We start from the raw sequence: 17,839 nt of genomic DNA on the forward strand, positions 1-17,839 counted from the left end.
TTTGTTGATGTTTCCACATTGCAGGCAAGCTCTAAGAATTACTGCTTACTAGCCTTGAATGGAATAGCAGAAAAGATCCACAATTACCTAAAACAAACAAACAAACAAACAAAAAACCTTCAAGACATCTCTCTCCTTTCTCAAGTATTTGTATGACTTAAAATTGAGTTTATTGTATTTTTCAGCTATAACAACTTATCACAGGTGACTAATACAGACACAGAGAATCTTGCTTTTCATTTTTGCTTTAGAAAATACACTTCCATTTATTTTAGAATATATAATTTTTATATATGTGGTACTTACATTGATATGGATATTTATATTGTTATTTAAATTTGCTTTAAAATTTATTTTTATGTTAAATTACGTGTGTGTATGCATCTGTGTGAATGTGTGTGTATGTGTGTGTGTATGTGTATGTGTGTATGTGTGTGTGTCTGTGTCTGTGTCTGTGTGAATGTATGTCACCTGTATGTGAGTGGTTGTGGAGGCCTGAAGAGGGTGTCAGATCCCCTGGGGCTGGCATTGTAGGCAGACTGTAAGCCCCTTGACAAGGATGCTGAGCACCAAATGCAGGCCCTCTGCAAAAGTAGGAAGTACTCTAAACTGCTGAGACATCTCTCCAGCTCCTGTCATTATATTATCAAAGATTTTATTTATGGCTATTCCCTGTGTGTCCATTCACGTATGCAGGTGTGTGTAGAAGCCAGAGGTTGACATCTGTGGTGGTTTGAGTGAAAATGGCCCCCACAGGCCCATAGGGAGTGGCACTATTAGGAGGTGTGGCCTTGTTGGAGGAAGTGTGTCACGAGGGGTGGGCTTTGAGGTTCTAGAAGCTCAAACCAGGTCCAGTGTCACTCTCTCTTCCCACTGCCTGCAGATCCAGATGTAGAACTCTTAGCTACCTCTCTAGCACCATGTCTGCCTGCATGCCACCATGCTTCCCACCATGATGATGATGATGGACTAAACCTCTGTAAGCCAGCCCTATTTAAATGTTTTCCTTTATAAGAGTTGCCGTGGTCACGGTGTCTCTTCACAGCCATAGAAACCCTAAGACAACATCCCTGTCTTCCACAACTACTCTCCATCTCCCTCTTATTATTTTTACTTTGGAGACAGGAAATCTTCCCGAACCTGAATGTCCCTGACTGGCTAGACTCATTGCTCAATAGATCTCAAGGATCCTCCTGTGTCTGCCTCCCCATTGCTGGGTTTACAAGCCCATACTCCTCTGAACTCTACTTCTCATGCTTACACAGTTAACACTTTACCAGCTGAGTCATCCCCACAGCCCTCTGTATTGGTTAGGCAAAGGCAGGTGGATCTGTGTGGAGTTTGAAGCCATAGTGAGTTCTAGGACAGCCAGGACTACAAAGTTTGTCTACATACCAGGACTACGTACCTCGTCTCAAAAAACTAAAAGAAGGAAGAGGAGGAAGAATTAGTTAATAATTACAGTCATATAGTCATAGCCAGCACTTTTTAAGAGTTTAAATCAGCCAGGGACCAAAATATTTGCAAATTTATAGTTAGCATTGCCACTTCCAAAGGACTGAGGACTGCTGTTTTCAAAATACATTCTCTTTAAAAACTTAATTCAGAATAAGGATAATCAACTCTACCAAGAAAGGAGAGACAAATTATATTTAGGGAAAGAGAGAACGGGGAATTCCTCACACGATTTAGGTCAATAACCAGTTAAGGGGTCCTGGGATAGAGACAGCAGCATGCACACCAGAGAGACAGCACACAAATTAGTTTTACTTCAAACGACCTTAAAAAAAAAAATCCCATTCTGTTGCATTTGTTCTCACAGTCTAGCCGCTAGTTGAAAACTTAGGAAGGCTTAGGAATCGTGAACTTACCTATGCAGTCTCCATTGGCACTCTGCTTATAGCCCATGTTGCACTCACATCTGTAGCTAGACACAGTAGGTATGCAGCGTCCATTCAAACACAGGTTGGCGTGGTGCTTACATATGTCTATTGTCTGGTTGAGAATTGCTATGGAAAATCATGAGGTAATCAGACTCGGTTGTCACAACACGCATTATTTACTTGAACTGATTTTTTTAGAGGTTTAACAGAAATTAAGTGTCTATCAGAAGTCTGCATTACCCTGTATTTTATTATATTATATTTTCCATTGTGGGGGTGTTTGAAATATGTGTGTGTGTATGTGTACTTTGCTCATAGTCATTCTCTGTTACACTCACATTTTTGTGAAATTTTAATATGGAAGATCTTAAAAAACAAATACTTGAGACACATGGCCACAAGTTGTGCTTGTTAAGTCACACATCTGGAAACTCTGCTCATGTCTTTTTAAAAAAATTTCAGGAATGTTCTACCATACATTTGAGAGTGCTCCATTTCTTTTTCTGTTTTGGTTACTTGCTGAGTATTTAGATGTAGCAAATAGGCAGTGTGCCAGAAAGAATAAACATAACACCGTGGGACATTATTAAATATTATTATCAAGAACAGAGCTTTTAAAGAGCGAGCTTAAATGTCAAGCAAATGGACGCCAACTCTGGTCTGAAGCCCACACTTCTCAATTTCAAGCAATTTGACAACAATGGCAAAGCATAAGGGAAGAGAGATGTGTGCGTTAGGCTAGCTGGAGAGGTTCCGTTCAGGGCTGGCTTTATCTCATTTGAGACACAGTGTTGGGAAATAATCCAAGCAGCATATGAGTAGGGCAGTGGAACAGGCCAGATGAATGAGAATCCAAAACGTGCTTCCAGTGACACCATATAGGCTGGATAGTCTTGGACTCTCATTTGTATTTTCAAAGAGCCTAGGTCACATGCATTCTTTTGTTCCAATTTATCAAAAGGGTTGAAGAACAGATGAAATGCTTTCCCTATCACATTTTCTTAAATTTAGTATTAGTGTACTTTAGATACACACAGACGTGTACACACACACACACACACACACACACACACACACACACACACACACACGTTTGTTAATGTAGTATCACTTGAGGCTGATAACTCAGGAATCTATAGGAAATGTGAGCACTTACTTAGTCCAGTGATGATGGGTCCCTGTCCCCCGGCACCTACTCCAGCTCCCCCAACACCAGGAGAAAAGCCATTGCCTCCAGGAATGGGGAGGAAGCCTGTTCCTCCTGGGCCATAGCCATTTCCATTGCCCCCAGGGCCTCCAGGTCTAGAAACTGAACTCCCGGGTACGCCGCCCATTGGAAGGCCATCCAGGCACAGTCTGCGATATTCCTCTATAAGAAAAAAAGAGTGTGGTTAAACACAGAGTTCTTGCTGCATCATAAAAGCAGTTGTCATAGATCATTTTTAGTTTACTTATTCTATACAATATGAGTAACAAGGTTATTTTCTTGTTAAATAGTTTCAATGTTGTATATTAGCAAGAACAAGGTATAGGTGTTTCAAAAATATTTAAAATTCACGTTCCTCATTATTTTAACTGACTTACACAAAGAGCTCTTTGTGTGTACCTTTTTACTTTACACCCTAAGGATAACTCATAACATTCCAGGCATAACTGTTATTGCAAGAAATTTACTTTAGCAGGTGGGAAGCTTTAGGTAACTCATTCTACATGTTTGGTTTTCCTTGAATTCTCATCAGGATTGTGTCCACCCAAATTTGTATCTGTTTTCTTCATTTTTAAGGAATTATATATTAAGATAGGTTCGGAATAATGTTTTAAAAATAAATTTTAGCAGTAGACAGTATCCAGGTAGCCTTCAAATCTTTACTTAGTTGCGTGGATATCAAAACCGAGTAAGAAGCAAGGCTATAGATAGCAACTGCCTGATTGTCCTAATTATTCACGGAATTAGGGCAGCATATTGGAGATCAGGCTTGGGAGTGTATTATGGCTTCATGCTTTTGAGGGAATGAAGAATGTGTCTCATTTTTTTTCTCTGTAACTGCATATATAATATGCCTTTATAACTAAATTTCAGGAGCTTTAATTATTTTGAGTTTTCCACATGGAAAAGATAACAGAAAATGTCAACATATTTATTTGTGGAGCCTTAATCATGCTTTCCTATTTGTGCTCTATCTAACAAGAGGACCTTCTTGTTCATCCTAAGGGGATTTTTTTTTCCAATAGAAACTCACTGATAAGGCACAGGGTATGAGAGGGATTAATTCTCAGGTCACAAGAAAGGAGAGAAATGATTCTAAAGGACTGATAAGCTACAAGGTGATGGTAATCCAAATACACACATGATTTGCTTGAAGAAGAAGGACAGAGAGCACTTTACTGTCTCTTTAACATGATAAAATTTTAACTTTACCATGTTACTGCCTGAATACTGTTGGTGCCAAGGTGACAGCAACCTGACACTCACCAGAACCTCTGACAGGACAGGCCTCAGGAATGGTCCCAACACCCCAGCAGCGGCCGGGCTCGCAGCAACACTGGGCTTTTGCCATTCGGCCCGGGAGTTCTTGTGCACAGCGGCCATTCACCAGACCAGAGAAGCACGTGCCCGTTCTCTGATCTGAAGATGTAAAGGGAAAACAGAAGACATGGTGAAATTACCTCTGGTTCCTACAGCAACCACTTGCCATGTTAGGCGAATACAGGAGAGGTGACTTGCATTGACTTAATCTTTCTTATTCCAGCTCATTCCCTTGTCTTTTAATTTTTACACATCTGGTCATTGCTTAATTCATGTATTCATCAAAGATTTCTTCAAATACTGATTCTGTGATATTTTTCTTGAATATGCAAGCAAAAGACATGCAAATCTGAGGCAAGCTTCAGTGACAAGCCAAACAGGTCTGGTGCTCAATGAACAGTGACAACTTAACCCCATTCTTCACAACCTTGTTTGGGCTTGATCAAAATAATTTTTTAACAAGAAAAGAATGGGGTTGTGCTATGTAGCTGAGGCTAGCCTAGAGCTTTCTATGTATTTCAGGCCAGAATCAAACTTGACCTACACGTGTTCTGCTGTCTGCTACTGAGATCTATGTAGCTATTTGCTTTACAACAACATCTAACTGATGGAGATGCTGATTTAAAGATCAATCAGGAGCCGGGAGGTGGTGGCGCACGCCTTTAATCCCAGCGCTGGGGGGAGGGGGACAGAGGTAGGGGGATCTCTGTGAGTTCGAGGCCAGCCTGGTCTACAGAGCGAGATCCAGGACAGGCACCAAAAACTACACAGAGAAACCCTATCTTGAAAAACAAAACAAAACAAAAAGACCAATCAGAAGCCACCACAGAGGCCGACGTCTGAGTACATGGGCTGCAACCGTACAAAGAACAGGGTCCCAATTGACAAAAGAAGAAGAAATTGCAGAGGCCGCTGTCACAGGAGCCCTAAGGTCACTGTGAAAGGACTTGAATGGGATTTGAATGCAATGTTGTGAGGGTTTGTGGCTGGGATGGCTTCAATTAGAGAAAAGATAACGGCTGACATTTTTAAGATCTTGACTGTGGTGGGAACTATCAGAAGAGAAGGCAGAGCCATCAAGAGGGCACAGGAGCCATTCAGGTGAGCAAAGACTTTGATGAGGGCAGTAGCCAGGGCCATGCTGTGAATAGGTATTGCTCTGATTGGTTGATAAATAAAGCTGTTTGACCAATGGCGAGGCAGAATAAGATTAGGCAGGACATTCTAACTCAAGAGAGAGAAACAGAAAGGAGAGTTGGAGTGACGCCAGCCTGCCACTCAAGGAGCAACAAGATGCCTGCAGACAGGTAATGTCCGTGGCAACACATAGAGTAATAGACATGGGTTAAGTTAAGTAATAAGAGAGGGGGATCTGTGGTTAGTATGTAAAATGAATAGAAAATTTCTTAATAATAAAAAAAGAAAAAAGGTGTCATTGAGTTTGGCAATTCAGATATGGTAAGGCGTTGGTGCGCTATCTGGAGGATTTGGGGTAGAAAAGTAACAAATCAAATTTGAGTCCACTAGAGGTCACTTTGTCAGCTGAACTGAGACAGAAGCAGGGTGGCAGGTAACACAGGAAGACAAGTTTTAGTGGTCACCAAGGACGGTCAACTCCCAATCACACCAGAATAAAAACCCAGATCATTGACAAACTTGATGTACAATCACCCGAATGAAAAAGTTATGTCCAGTTAATTATGTGCACCGACATATTTGTCAAACAAATAAACAAACAAAAAAGCCCCCGGGGTTGTAACAGACAGCTCAGGCAGCCCCAGAGCTTACTGCGAAGCCCAAGGTAGCTCCATGAAACCATCCATCCCCAGCCTCTAAGTGCTAGATTATGGATGTTTACCACCGTGCCTGGTTATCAAGATGTATTCAAAGACATTTTCTCCATGATTGTAAAAAGGTACAGGGCAATACTCAGGAGCATCACACCAAAGACACAGACAGAGAGGGAGAATCAGTTTTCCCCACAGACAAGCTTCTTGACAGGCTATCCAGTCCCAAGTGGTCAGTCCTAAACACAAATCAATACAAGCAACACTAAATGGACTCAATAGGTTGCACACACATGCATAGGTGTAACAATACTAATTAAAGAAAAAGAGGTCATCAATCTAAGGGGGCCATGGGAGGAGTTGGAGGAGGAAGAAGGAGGGATAGAAATGGTGTAAATACAGTACTCATGAAATTATAAAAAAACATTGCAAATAATTCCAATCATATATACAGCTGACATTCTTGGCATTAATTACATAGTCTAACACCATTTCTGCGAATGGTCCATAGCAATCTCGGATTGCTTCCAAGCCAGCTTGAAACAAATGAGTTGGCTTTCAGAGAGCCAGCAGGAAGGGAAATGTATCCCTTTGATTTCCAATAGAGGCTCAGCTCGCTGTAAAGCAAAGCACCGGATCTGCTGTATGCATGTATGATTACAGCCACGGGAGACACTAAACACCTTAGGAGCTGGGTTTGAACAGTTTGTAGCTGGGAATAATATCCCAGGTTAATTTCTATTGTAAAGTTAGTCATGGGAACACATTTTAAAATATTCATTCTAGGAGCCAAAGTCTCATATGCTTAGCTCTACTTGATTGATGTACTTCTCATGAACAAGATGTAAATTAAGATAAGTAAGCCCTGAACTCTTAAAAATAATCCCTCAAACTATAGAATACAACCAATGTTACAAGGTAGGATGAAAACATGAAATTTGGCAAGGCTTTTGCCTGGAAGAGCTTGTGGCATGTTTGAAAACAAAACCAAAATCACAGCCTTGAGTCAGGAGACCTAGGTTTACTTCCATAACTTTATTTAACTCTTCTTACTCATGGATTGAAGCTGGTGGGAAAATGAAATAAAACAATAGGCCCCCTGGCCATGTGGTAGACTGTCTACCTCAAATGTCCCTCTTAATGAAATTATCCTGAAGAGTACAAAAAAATGTATGGAAAAACAGCACCCTGCTGACACGAAAGCCAAGAGAAAAAGGAGCCCCCAAATGAAGTGAAGATGGGCGTCTGGGGAATTAAGTGTGCAGCTGGGTTTCACTTTTCAGCTTCTATTAAACTACAGATTTGCCAAACCTCTGTTACAGCTTCACAAGGCACAAAGCATCCAGAACAGGAAGTCTAGATTCCACCCACCATGGTGTGACTAGGTGCCTCAAAGACCAGTGTCCTGAGGGCATGAGTGACAGAGTGAGGGAAGTGAGGAGACATGCCTGTCTCTATGCTGGAGCTGTGGGAAAAGGAAGCAGCTGCCTCTTGAGAATTTATAACCATAGGCTCTGTGCACACGCCTTTAATCCTATCACTCAGGAGGCAGAGATCCATCTGGATCTCTGTGAGTTCAAGGTCACACTGGGAACAGAGCCAGGCAGTGGTGGCACACATCTTTAATCCCAGCACTTGAGATCTCATATCTTTGCTTGGGAAGGACACACGCCTTTAATCCCAGGAAGTGATGGTAGGAAGCAGAAAGGTATATAAGACGTGAGGACCAGGAAGTAGAGGCTTTTAAGCAGTTCAACTGAGACCATCAGGGGAGAGGACTCAGAGGCTTTCAGTCTGAGGATTTGTGGAAACAGGATCTGCTGAGGAGTTGGTGAGGTGAGGTTGGCTGTGGCGTGTTCTGTCTCTCTGATCTTTCAGAATTTACCCCAATATCTGGCTCCGGGTTTTTCTATTAAGACCTTTTAAGGTTCGTGTTACACACTAGTCTACGGTTTGGAAATCTCAAGATAGTGTTGTAACATGCACCTAGGATACTAGGCCATCTGTGAGAGGGCAGAGGCAGAGGGAGGACTATAAAGAAAACAATAAATATTTTCACAAACTACATGATTACTCTCCTCTAATAACAGCATAGAGATGGCGGACTCACGTCTAATCCCTTGAATCAAAACACACAGAATAAAACACACACACACACACACACACACACACAGAATATTCTAACACGAGGTACAGAATGGTGGCACCCATGGTTCAGGTCCACAAAAAGATATACTGTAAAGGAAGCCAGTTCAGTCTGGTCCAGTGTATCTGTAATTCCATGGTCCTTACCAAGTGCTGCAGTAAGGCATTTTATCAAGAGAGAATACATTCAGAAGAGCTCTGTCAGAAATGAAAGCTGCCCAGAAACATTATTCCTTGAAGCAAGGATTTACTGGGGCCAAAGTCAAAGAAAATCCATAATCACATGGTCCTAACACCTGGTGTGCACTCAACTAGACTGACAGGTTGTAAGCAAGAAGAGTACATTTTCTAGTCATCTAGGCATCACCATACTTGTTAAATTCCCAAGCAGGCTTTGCCAAGTCTTATTTACCACGGTCCCCAGAAAGAGGAAACAATTTACCCCCTCTGAATAAAATATAAATCTTTATTGAAACAAAATCGTGGTACGATCATCAGAATGTGCCTTACGGTCTGGCATTTAGTCTAAATTTGGTTGAAGAGAACTAGTGACTGATGACAGGGTGTGATGGATGATGAATCCTTGGTTAGACTTGGGGATGGCAACCTGAAGTATGCATATCTGTACTAAGTGATCTCTACTCCTTAAAACACAGAGCAGAGAAAGTTGGCCCTGGTCAGAACACTCATGACAGTTGGTGTCCTGACACTAGATAAACATCCACATCTCTGATGGCCTAGTTCCACCTTGGGTTACTGTGGATTAACTAACTCCACAGAGCTGTCTTGTCCCAGGATACTTTTATGCAAACTACCTGTTGATATTATTCAATAGGAACTGAAGTAAGAGCAAAGGAAGAAATTGAACCACAGTGGGAACCAGGTTCACTGCTTCCCTTGAGGTAGTTAAGATTAATCCTTGTCTTGTTTCATCTTTGGGCCCTCTTTCTTAATCACTGGTTTGCTTTTATACAATTGTGAACTAGTTACCACAATGGTCATCCTTGACCTGCCTTCTAGCTTTTATAAAGAAAAAAATCTTTAGGTATTTTAGGTTCTTCCTCAAGTGTTTTCTTGCAAATGTACCAGAAATTAGCACAAAACATAACACAGAGTGCCACACATTATACATACCATTGCTACATTCCGAGTTTTAAAGAGCATTCAATAGTCATCAAACTAGGTCACTGAATGATGATCTTTCCTTTTGACTGACACAGGACTCCTGGCCCATTGATTTTCATGCCTTAGCCTGCTTTGAACTCTTGATGGACCCTCACTGCATTCAGGATCTACCTGCAGTCAACTCTAGCATCAGACTTAGTCTCAACCCATCCTTTTTATTTTATTGCCAACCAGTCTCTTACTCAGTTCTTTCCCAACTAAGCTCTGCTCAGTGTCTCCTGAGCCCCTATGGGACACTTTCAGCACCCAGTTGCCTACAGCATTCCCCTGTTTGGCCAATCTTATTCCTCCCATGGGTCCAGCTCTACACACTTATTAAAGATCTACACTGGTGCTCAGCTCCTTGAGGATTTTCCTTTCAATGGTGTGTGTGTGTGTGTGTGTGTGTGTGTGTGTGTGTGTGTGTGTGTGTGCATGTGTGTGTGTGTGCATGTGTGTGTGCGTGTGTGTATGTGTGTGTTGCACATGTGTGTGGGGTACACGTGCATGGGTGTGGACATATGGATGGAAGCTCAAATTGATAACAAGTGCCTTCCTCGGTTGATCTCCACTTTGTTGAGCAGAGTTTCTCACTGAACCTGGGGATGGCTATTTCCGGCTACTCTGACTAACCTGTTTGCTCAGGGATCTCCTGTTTCTGCCCTCTGAGTGCTGGGATTACACAGTCACACCTGCCTGGCTTCTGTGTGGGTTGTGAGGAGCTGATCTCTGGCCCTCACGCTCGCAGAGCAAGTACTTCATTCATGGAGCTGTCCCTCCAGTGTTCTCTTTAGAATTTTAACCTTATCAACATTTAAAACGTTTTTGTTATTATTCTGTACGTGTGGCGGTTAGAAGACAACTGTGTGGAGGTGGTTCTCTCCTCCCACCTTTATGTGTGTTCTGGGGATCAAACTCAGGTCACGAGGCTTGCATAAGTACTTTACTTCTGGGACATCTTGCCAGCTTTAGCCTTTTCTTTTCTTTTACTTAATGGTACACAATACTTTGAAAGTATTTAGCAGTGAGTTACTTCCTCCTTCAAATGTTCTCTCTCTCTTTCTCTCTCTCTCTCTCTCTCTCTCTCTCTCTCTCTCTCTCTCTCTCTCTCTCACACACACACACACACACACACACACACACACACACTTCACATTATATTTTCAGGTTTATATCCTCAGGACGTTCCAGGTGACACCGTATAACAAAACGTGTAAAGCTGGAGGAAAATGCATTAGAATGCTGTCACAACATCACTTTCTGCAAGAATTTCTAATCGCTTTTTCTAAACTTTTCTTGCCTCTGATGGTCTGGCCCTAGCCAGTCCCTGTCAAGGGCGGATGCTAGCTAGCCGTGTGAGCACAAAAAGCCAGCCAGCCTCCTTTGCCTGCATCCAGCCTGCTCTCTGCGGCTTAAACATTCATTACTTATTACTCCTTGTGCCAGTCATTCTTCAGTGCCTGGATTAAATTGTGGAAATTAGGTATTAATGATGCCCGAGGGGAGCAAATTCCAAAATGACATAAGGTTCATTAAATAACACTATGAAAATGCTTTTAAGGAAAATGCTATTAGCGACAGGACACTTCAACTCTTTTTAAAGGTGGCATATGTTAGTTTCTAAATTACATTTTTTTCCTGGATTTAAAAAAAATTAACACACTAGGTAAAATTAAGTTAGGATTTGTCTTCCTAATTTAGCATTAATGAAATGGGAGGGCTATATTATTTGAAAATTAAAATAACTAGCGAAATGCTTCTGCCCCATGAAACTCTTCTCTTGTCTGCGGGGGGTAAAAAAAAGGCTCGGTCTCCTGATGCTTTATACTGGGCTTTAGGCTCAGCATATTGACTCTGTTGGTTTTCCTACGACACTGGAGGAGAACGGTGTTAACTAGGACAAGGGAGCAGGGCCGATGCATCAAGTGTCGCTCTCAGAACAGAGCTGAGATAGCATGAAGCTTCGTACTAAAGACTGTTCTGAGTTCATCCCGCTCAGCATCATTAGCAGGTACACTATGCACTTACAAAACAAACAACCGCCGGGCAGTGGTGGCGCACGCCTTTAATCCCAGCACTCGGGAGGCAGAGCCAGGCGGATCTCTGTGAGTTCGAGGCCAGCCTGGGCTACCAAGTGAGTCCCAGGAAAGGCGCAAAAGCTACACAGAGAAACCCTGTCTCGAAAAACAAAACAAAAAAAAAAAACAAAAAACAAAAAACAAAAAACAAAAACAAAAAAACAAACAACCGAGGGGGATCCATATATCCATGACGTAAGAGTCTATCATAAGTAAATTCAATCTAAGAAAATAGACACTCCATCACCAGAGTAGGTCAGTTCGGGCTGTCTCTCGACCATTGCCAGCAGTCTGTTGTGGGGGTATCTTTGTGGATTTCTGTGGGCCTCTCTAGCACTTTGCTTCTTCCTATTCTCATGTGGTCTTCATTTACCATGGTCTCCTATTCCTTGTTCTCCCTCTCTGTTGTTGATCCAGCTGGGATCTCCCGCTCCCCCAAGCTTTCTTTCCCTCGACCCTCGCCCTTCACTACCCCCACTCATGTCCAGGGTGTTCATGTAGATCTCATTCCATTTCTCGGTCATTGGGCGATCCCCGTGTCTTTCTTGGGGTCCTGTTTTCCAGGCCAAACACCCTAATTGTCGTGCTAGAAACCTCATCCAACTACTGAGGGATCTGGATGCAGAGATCCATGACTAGGCCTCGGGTGGATCTCTGGGAGTCCAATTAGCGAGAATGAGGAGGGTTTATATGAGCGAGAATTGTTGAGACCAAGGTTGGATAAAGCACAGGGACAAATAGCCAAACGAACGAAAACACATGAAATATGAACCAATGGCTGAGGGGTCACCAACTGGATCAGGCCCTCTGAGTGGGTGAGACAGTTGATTGGCCTGATCTGTTTGGGAGGCATCCAGGCAGTGGCACTGGGTCCTGTGCTCATTGCATGAGTCGGCTGTTTGAAACCTGGGGCCTATGCAGGGTCCCTTGGCTCGGCCTGGGAGGAGGGGACTGGACCTGCCTGGACTGAGTCTACCAGGTTGATCTCAGTCTGCAGGGAAGGCTTTGCCCTGGAGGAGATGGGAATGGGGGGCGGGCTGGGGGGAAGGTGAGGGGGGCAGGAGAGGGGAGAACAAGGGAATCCGTGGCTGATATATAGAACTGAATTGTATTGCAAAATAAAAATTGAAAAAAAAATAATAAAAAAAAAGAAAATAGACACTCAAGATTTTTAAAACTCAAAAACCTCTTACATGTTAAAATGCTGTATTTGTTTTTTTTTCTCATACATGGAAACATACACTTATTCAAAATATAATGTGTATATATTTTTTAAATTAAGCTGGTTACTTAACTTTAGCACTAGCTTTGTAATTTCTGGGAGTCATTTTTCACTTTTCTATTTTTGGGGGTGCCCTCCCTCTGTCCACTGGGATAGAATGTTTCCTCTTAAATGAGGGGGATTTCTGGAGGCTCAGGGGTCAGCATCTGGAGTCAACCTGTGAAGTATCCAGGACTATGAGTCAGTCCTGCATCATCTTGTCCATCAGACAGCCAAATGACACAAAGATGTCATTGACCAAATGAGACTCCTACACCCACTATTGTCCCGTTCACACATTTGGTGGCTTTCCCATTCATTCAAGTGCACTGACTCCAGGAAATGCGTATGACGATGTATGACAGGAAGCCTGAGATCCATGAGGCCGGCTAAGGCAGGAGCCCAAAGTCTGGCTGGTGGGAAGAGCAGGGGCACCTGTGAGAGGACAAGAGACCCCCAGCTACGGGACGTGGGTCTTGTAGGAGGGGCTCATTCATGAGGGGCTCATTCATTTCATCTAAGAAGAAAATTAAGATTACGTAGGAGTGGCTGTTAAAAAACATTCCCAATTTAATCCTCAAAGAACGAGTGAGCTTTGATGAGTACGGAACAGAAAAACCACAGTAACGCAGGCAGAGGAGTCTGCTGGCAAACAAGGCAATGCTACCACACTTCACGACGAGAGATGTGCATGTAAGGTCAGACGGAGGTGGTTACAGCTGAGCCCTGAATACGAGCTCAGTGAAGACATGCAAGAGACTAACAGGCTATTTTTAATTTACTGGGAAAACAAAGAGAAGAAAGATAACGAGTCCACAAACCTTGTGGTGAAGTGTAGAAATATCTATCATTCCTTGTTTCTCCTAATAATAACAGCGAGCATAATGGGACTATTCTATCGACCACTTTCTACAGTGGAGGTGGAGAGAGACCAGCAGCTTTCCTGAGTCCTAACAGATCTGCAGGTGAGACTGAGGGTGTGCAGTGCCTCCCACGTCATGTACAACTGGTGAGAGCCGTGACCGTCACGGTCACCGACATGTCTATCCTGGGATCCTATTATCTGTGATAACAACCCGGACCTCCGATGGCAGGACATACACCTTTCACACTCGCTGATGGATGGCCATAGCTAGTTTAGTGCCTGGTAGATAAGATATTCATCAAATGGTTTCAAGCCATAGTCCTTTATTGATGGTATGAGATTTTCAGTTTATCTCCTTAACTCTGTAGTTCTAGCTCGTAAACTGATTTACTTGGTACTCTCACTAATCCATAGACCACCCCCCCCCCACTCCCCAGGGAGCTACTGATACACTAACTGCCAGACTGAGGGAAAGCCTCATTATCCCACTTGTTCCTTTTGCTGGACCATGAAACTCTATTCTTTGGGCACTAGACTAATTTCTCTAATTCATCATTATATAAATCTTGAGTGTTGCTATAGAGATTGTACATCCTTGTCCCTCTCTTTGCAGCTATTATTAGCTCAATATTGGAACTGACTGGGATGAATACTCAAGGCAAGGAATGAGAAGATAACAAACTATAACACAATTGTACATCAAAGGGCATTTCATAATCTCTGCGCTCACACGACAGAAGCCTAAGGCATGCTTCCTGATGGATGACATACACCATGGCTGCAAAGTACATCTTCATCTTTTTAAACAGGGCAGACCGTGTAAGTATATTTGGCTTTAATTTGAATGTGCTTGAAACACAAAATTAGGGGTGCCAGCTCCTCCTTTGTAATAAGTACTTTTTACCAGAATAAACAAGCTTAAGTAAATAAGATGCTCTCTGTGTTCATGATTCATAGCAACAAAAGAACCTTTAATTACTATATTCCAGTTCCCCAAGCAGATTTTACATCTTTCTTGTGCTGTGCCTGCAATGCTGGGCAACAGTTACATCCTGACGAAATCTTCCTTCCAAAAAATGATTTTGACAACATAAAACTAAGCCAGATGGCTCGGGAAAGTGAAGCCTTTACAAACAGTACCTGGTCTATCAATCCTTTCGTGATGCTAAATACTGCTAAGGCTGTAGAACAACACTTTCATCCATTTTTTCCCAATGGTTTTATAATCGTTACCATCTTCATACCTGTTCGGGCTGTCCTGTCATTATAAAGAAGCTGCGCACACGTATTGTACCTTCGAAACACAAGGCTTACCAATGCACCGTGAGCCATCTGTGGAGGTTACGAAGCCACGCGGACAGACACAAAAATAGCTTCCCACGGTGTTGGAACAGTCACCGGTTTCACAGACCCCAGGAACCACACTGCACTCATCGATGTCTAATCAAGGGAAGATAATTGAGAAAGGCCTTCATTAAACAAAAGGATTTAAAAACTATGAGCGCACTCATGGTTGATTAGGTCAGATCATGTAACCCTGAAGATACTCTTGTTTCAGGCCCTAAGGAATTTCTCACACATATCTATGGGAACTGAGTTGAGAGTAGCCTCCCAGGATAGCAAAACAAGGCCAACTTAAGCAAAACTCTATATAAGCCCTTTCCCTTCAAATGCAACTTAAATTGCAAATAAGATGTCAACGTTTTAGCTCTGAATTATCCTTCTGGAGCCCTTCAAAAATGCACATATACAATTACCTTTTAAATATGGAATAATTAAATACAAACATAGCTCATTTTAACAACCATCATCGGAACTAACAGAGAGTATCGGATTATCTTTTCCCATTTGGTTTTAGGATGTGCTGATGGTAGGTGCATTTGGATGTGGGTACATTTGACATTCTGGGAATAACTTCAATTTGAAACAATGTACAACTGTTGTAACAAGAAAGTGTGAGAGGCACCGGGAAGGATCCACTTTTCCTACGCTCTTTGTGTGTATCCACTCTGCTTAATCCCGGGAATGGACTGCTTCCTTTCACAGGCACGAAAGTCTGCTTTTTCTTAAATTGACCTAAAGCAGGAGAGTCTCTATAAGCTTTCCTGTACTTCCCTTTTAATCCCAGGAGCAGAGAGAGGTAGAAAGTCAAACAAAACTTCAGTTAGGCACACTGGGAGCTGAATGTTAATCCCTTTTACAAAGGAAATGAGCCGCTGGGAGAAAACCCAGGCAGGGATACCCAATTGTGGGCATTGTTAGCAAAGACATCGGTGTAGTAAAGACCACTGAATAGAGGAAGCAATTATAAAAGTCATAAACATAATTACTCAAAATCAAAGTAAATGGGAACTTTTTGTTTCTTTTATGTTCTTGTCCTCTTGTGCTGTATACATTCTTTTAGAGTGTCTCAATTTGCAAGACAGGGAAAATAACTGCATTTTAATTATAAATGAGAGGGAAAACATTTAAGCTCCATAATTACACCTCTCCCCCTGAGCTTCAGGGATCACTGCAAAAGAAGGGGTAGAAAGACTGTCAGGGGTAGTGAACTTTCACAGTCAAGCAGGATTCCCTGGGCCTGGCAGTACACAGAAAGTTCACGTGAACTCACAGGGGCTGTGACAGCAGGCACAAGACGTGCCCTAAGACAAAGCTAGCCCAAATCCCAGCATGCAGAAGGGAGGCAGACATGAAGGCCCACCCTTAGCTGAGGAGCAGTTGACAGCTGATGGCTGCCAGAGGAGGGAGAGCCAGCTTTCTTTAGGGATGTGGTCCCTGAGAAGCTAGCCTGAGTAGCAGGTCCGACATCAGTACACATATGGACAGCACAAAGGAGACTCAGTGTTAAAAACAGAGCAGCTGAGGGATGGGAGGTGGGGGGAGGCGCGGGGAAGTAGTGAGGGAGAAAGAGAAAGAGCTAGAGGGGAGAGAGAATGGGGACATTTGATCAAACACATCACAGACAAGTGTGAGATTCTCAAACAATCAGAAAGCAATTAAAACTATGAAGTGGAAAATATAAGAAATAAACGATTGAAAGTTTTAAATAAAAACACATAAAGTTACCCATCTCTTTTTGATATCCCTCTATTGATGCACTCATTACTTTTTGCCCATTCATTCCGACTAATCACCAGGTTAATGAATTGCATCACGAAGCAACCACTGGATTTTTTTTTTTAAATCTCCTTTGTATATTCTTCAAAAAGAAGGCGAACATTCAGACATCCTCTAAACTATTATCTTCATTTGAGATTCAACAGCTGCTGAAGGACAGAGGCACAAATCCATATCTACCAATCCCCCTGGGAGATCAGAATTCTAACATGAATTGCCTACACAAATGAGGAGCAAATGTGTGATGCGGTAACAGCACTCCCATCAGCCGTCACCCCGCAAAACGAAACCATGTGTGCAAATTAGGAGCTGTGGCATCCTGTGCGGCCATCTTCAGGCACACCGTGCTTTCACACAATGGAGAGTTGCACAGAGACAAGCAGGAACAGTTAGACCGCAAACAACAGGTATCACCATAAATGGCCTCTCCCCAAGGGGACAGAACAGAGAACAGCAGGATGTGGAGCAGGAGGCACAAATGGAGGACTGAACCTGCATCTTCATTGTTCTCTTCATTGTCCAAAATATCAACAGTCCAAGAGTTTGGGTAGTTTAGCATTAATGAAAATTCTTAAACATTATAAGATCTCATGGCCTTCATTTGAACACTAACTTTTATTTGTAAGCATTTCCTAATAAAGGATCTTTTTTTTTTTTTTTTTTTTGGGTCCAAAACTGAAATTTGAAAGATGTTTGACATTTGGAGGGGGGGGGGCGGGTATTTTTGAAAGAAATATCTGGATATAGAAACACATGCTGTTTTCTGTTGTAATACAACATAGGCCAGAAAAACAACTTGGGGCAAAAAGTTGTTTGTTTCATCTTACAGCTTATAGCCCATCATCGAGGGAAGACAAGGCAGGAACTCAAGGAAGGAACCTGGAGACAGGCACTGAAGCAGAGGCCATGGAATAGTGTGGTGGTGAAATATTACAAAAATATCTCTTACATTCGAAGAGAAGAGACTGGAACTTTTGCTGGAGCTCATAGTCAAAGTTAATAATACACC

The 17,839-nt window shown here is 42.5% G+C and overlaps 1 protein-coding gene across 1 annotated transcript in view; it reads right to left on the reverse strand.

Annotated features, from left to right (window-relative positions):
* Nucleotides 1-17,839, reverse strand: part of Fbn2 (fibrillin 2) — a 216,533-nt gene that overhangs the window by 107,485 nt on the left and 91,209 nt on the right. Inside the window, exons 8-11 of the mRNA XM_059246115.1 lie at nucleotides 15,025-15,150; nucleotides 4,357-4,509; nucleotides 3,040-3,252; nucleotides 1,872-2,009 (exon numbers count right to left, since the gene is read on the reverse strand). Of these exons, the coding sequence (XP_059102098.1) occupies nucleotides 1,872-2,009; nucleotides 3,040-3,252; nucleotides 4,357-4,509; nucleotides 15,025-15,150 (630 nt within the window). The remainder of the gene's footprint in view (nucleotides 1-1,871; nucleotides 2,010-3,039; nucleotides 3,253-4,356; nucleotides 4,510-15,024; nucleotides 15,151-17,839) is intronic.

Source organism: Peromyscus eremicus, chromosome 19 (genome assembly GCF_949786415.1).
Source record: "Peromyscus eremicus chromosome 19, PerEre_H2_v1, whole genome shotgun sequence".
NCBI classification, from domain to species: domain Eukaryota; kingdom Metazoa; phylum Chordata; class Mammalia; order Rodentia; family Cricetidae; genus Peromyscus; species Peromyscus eremicus.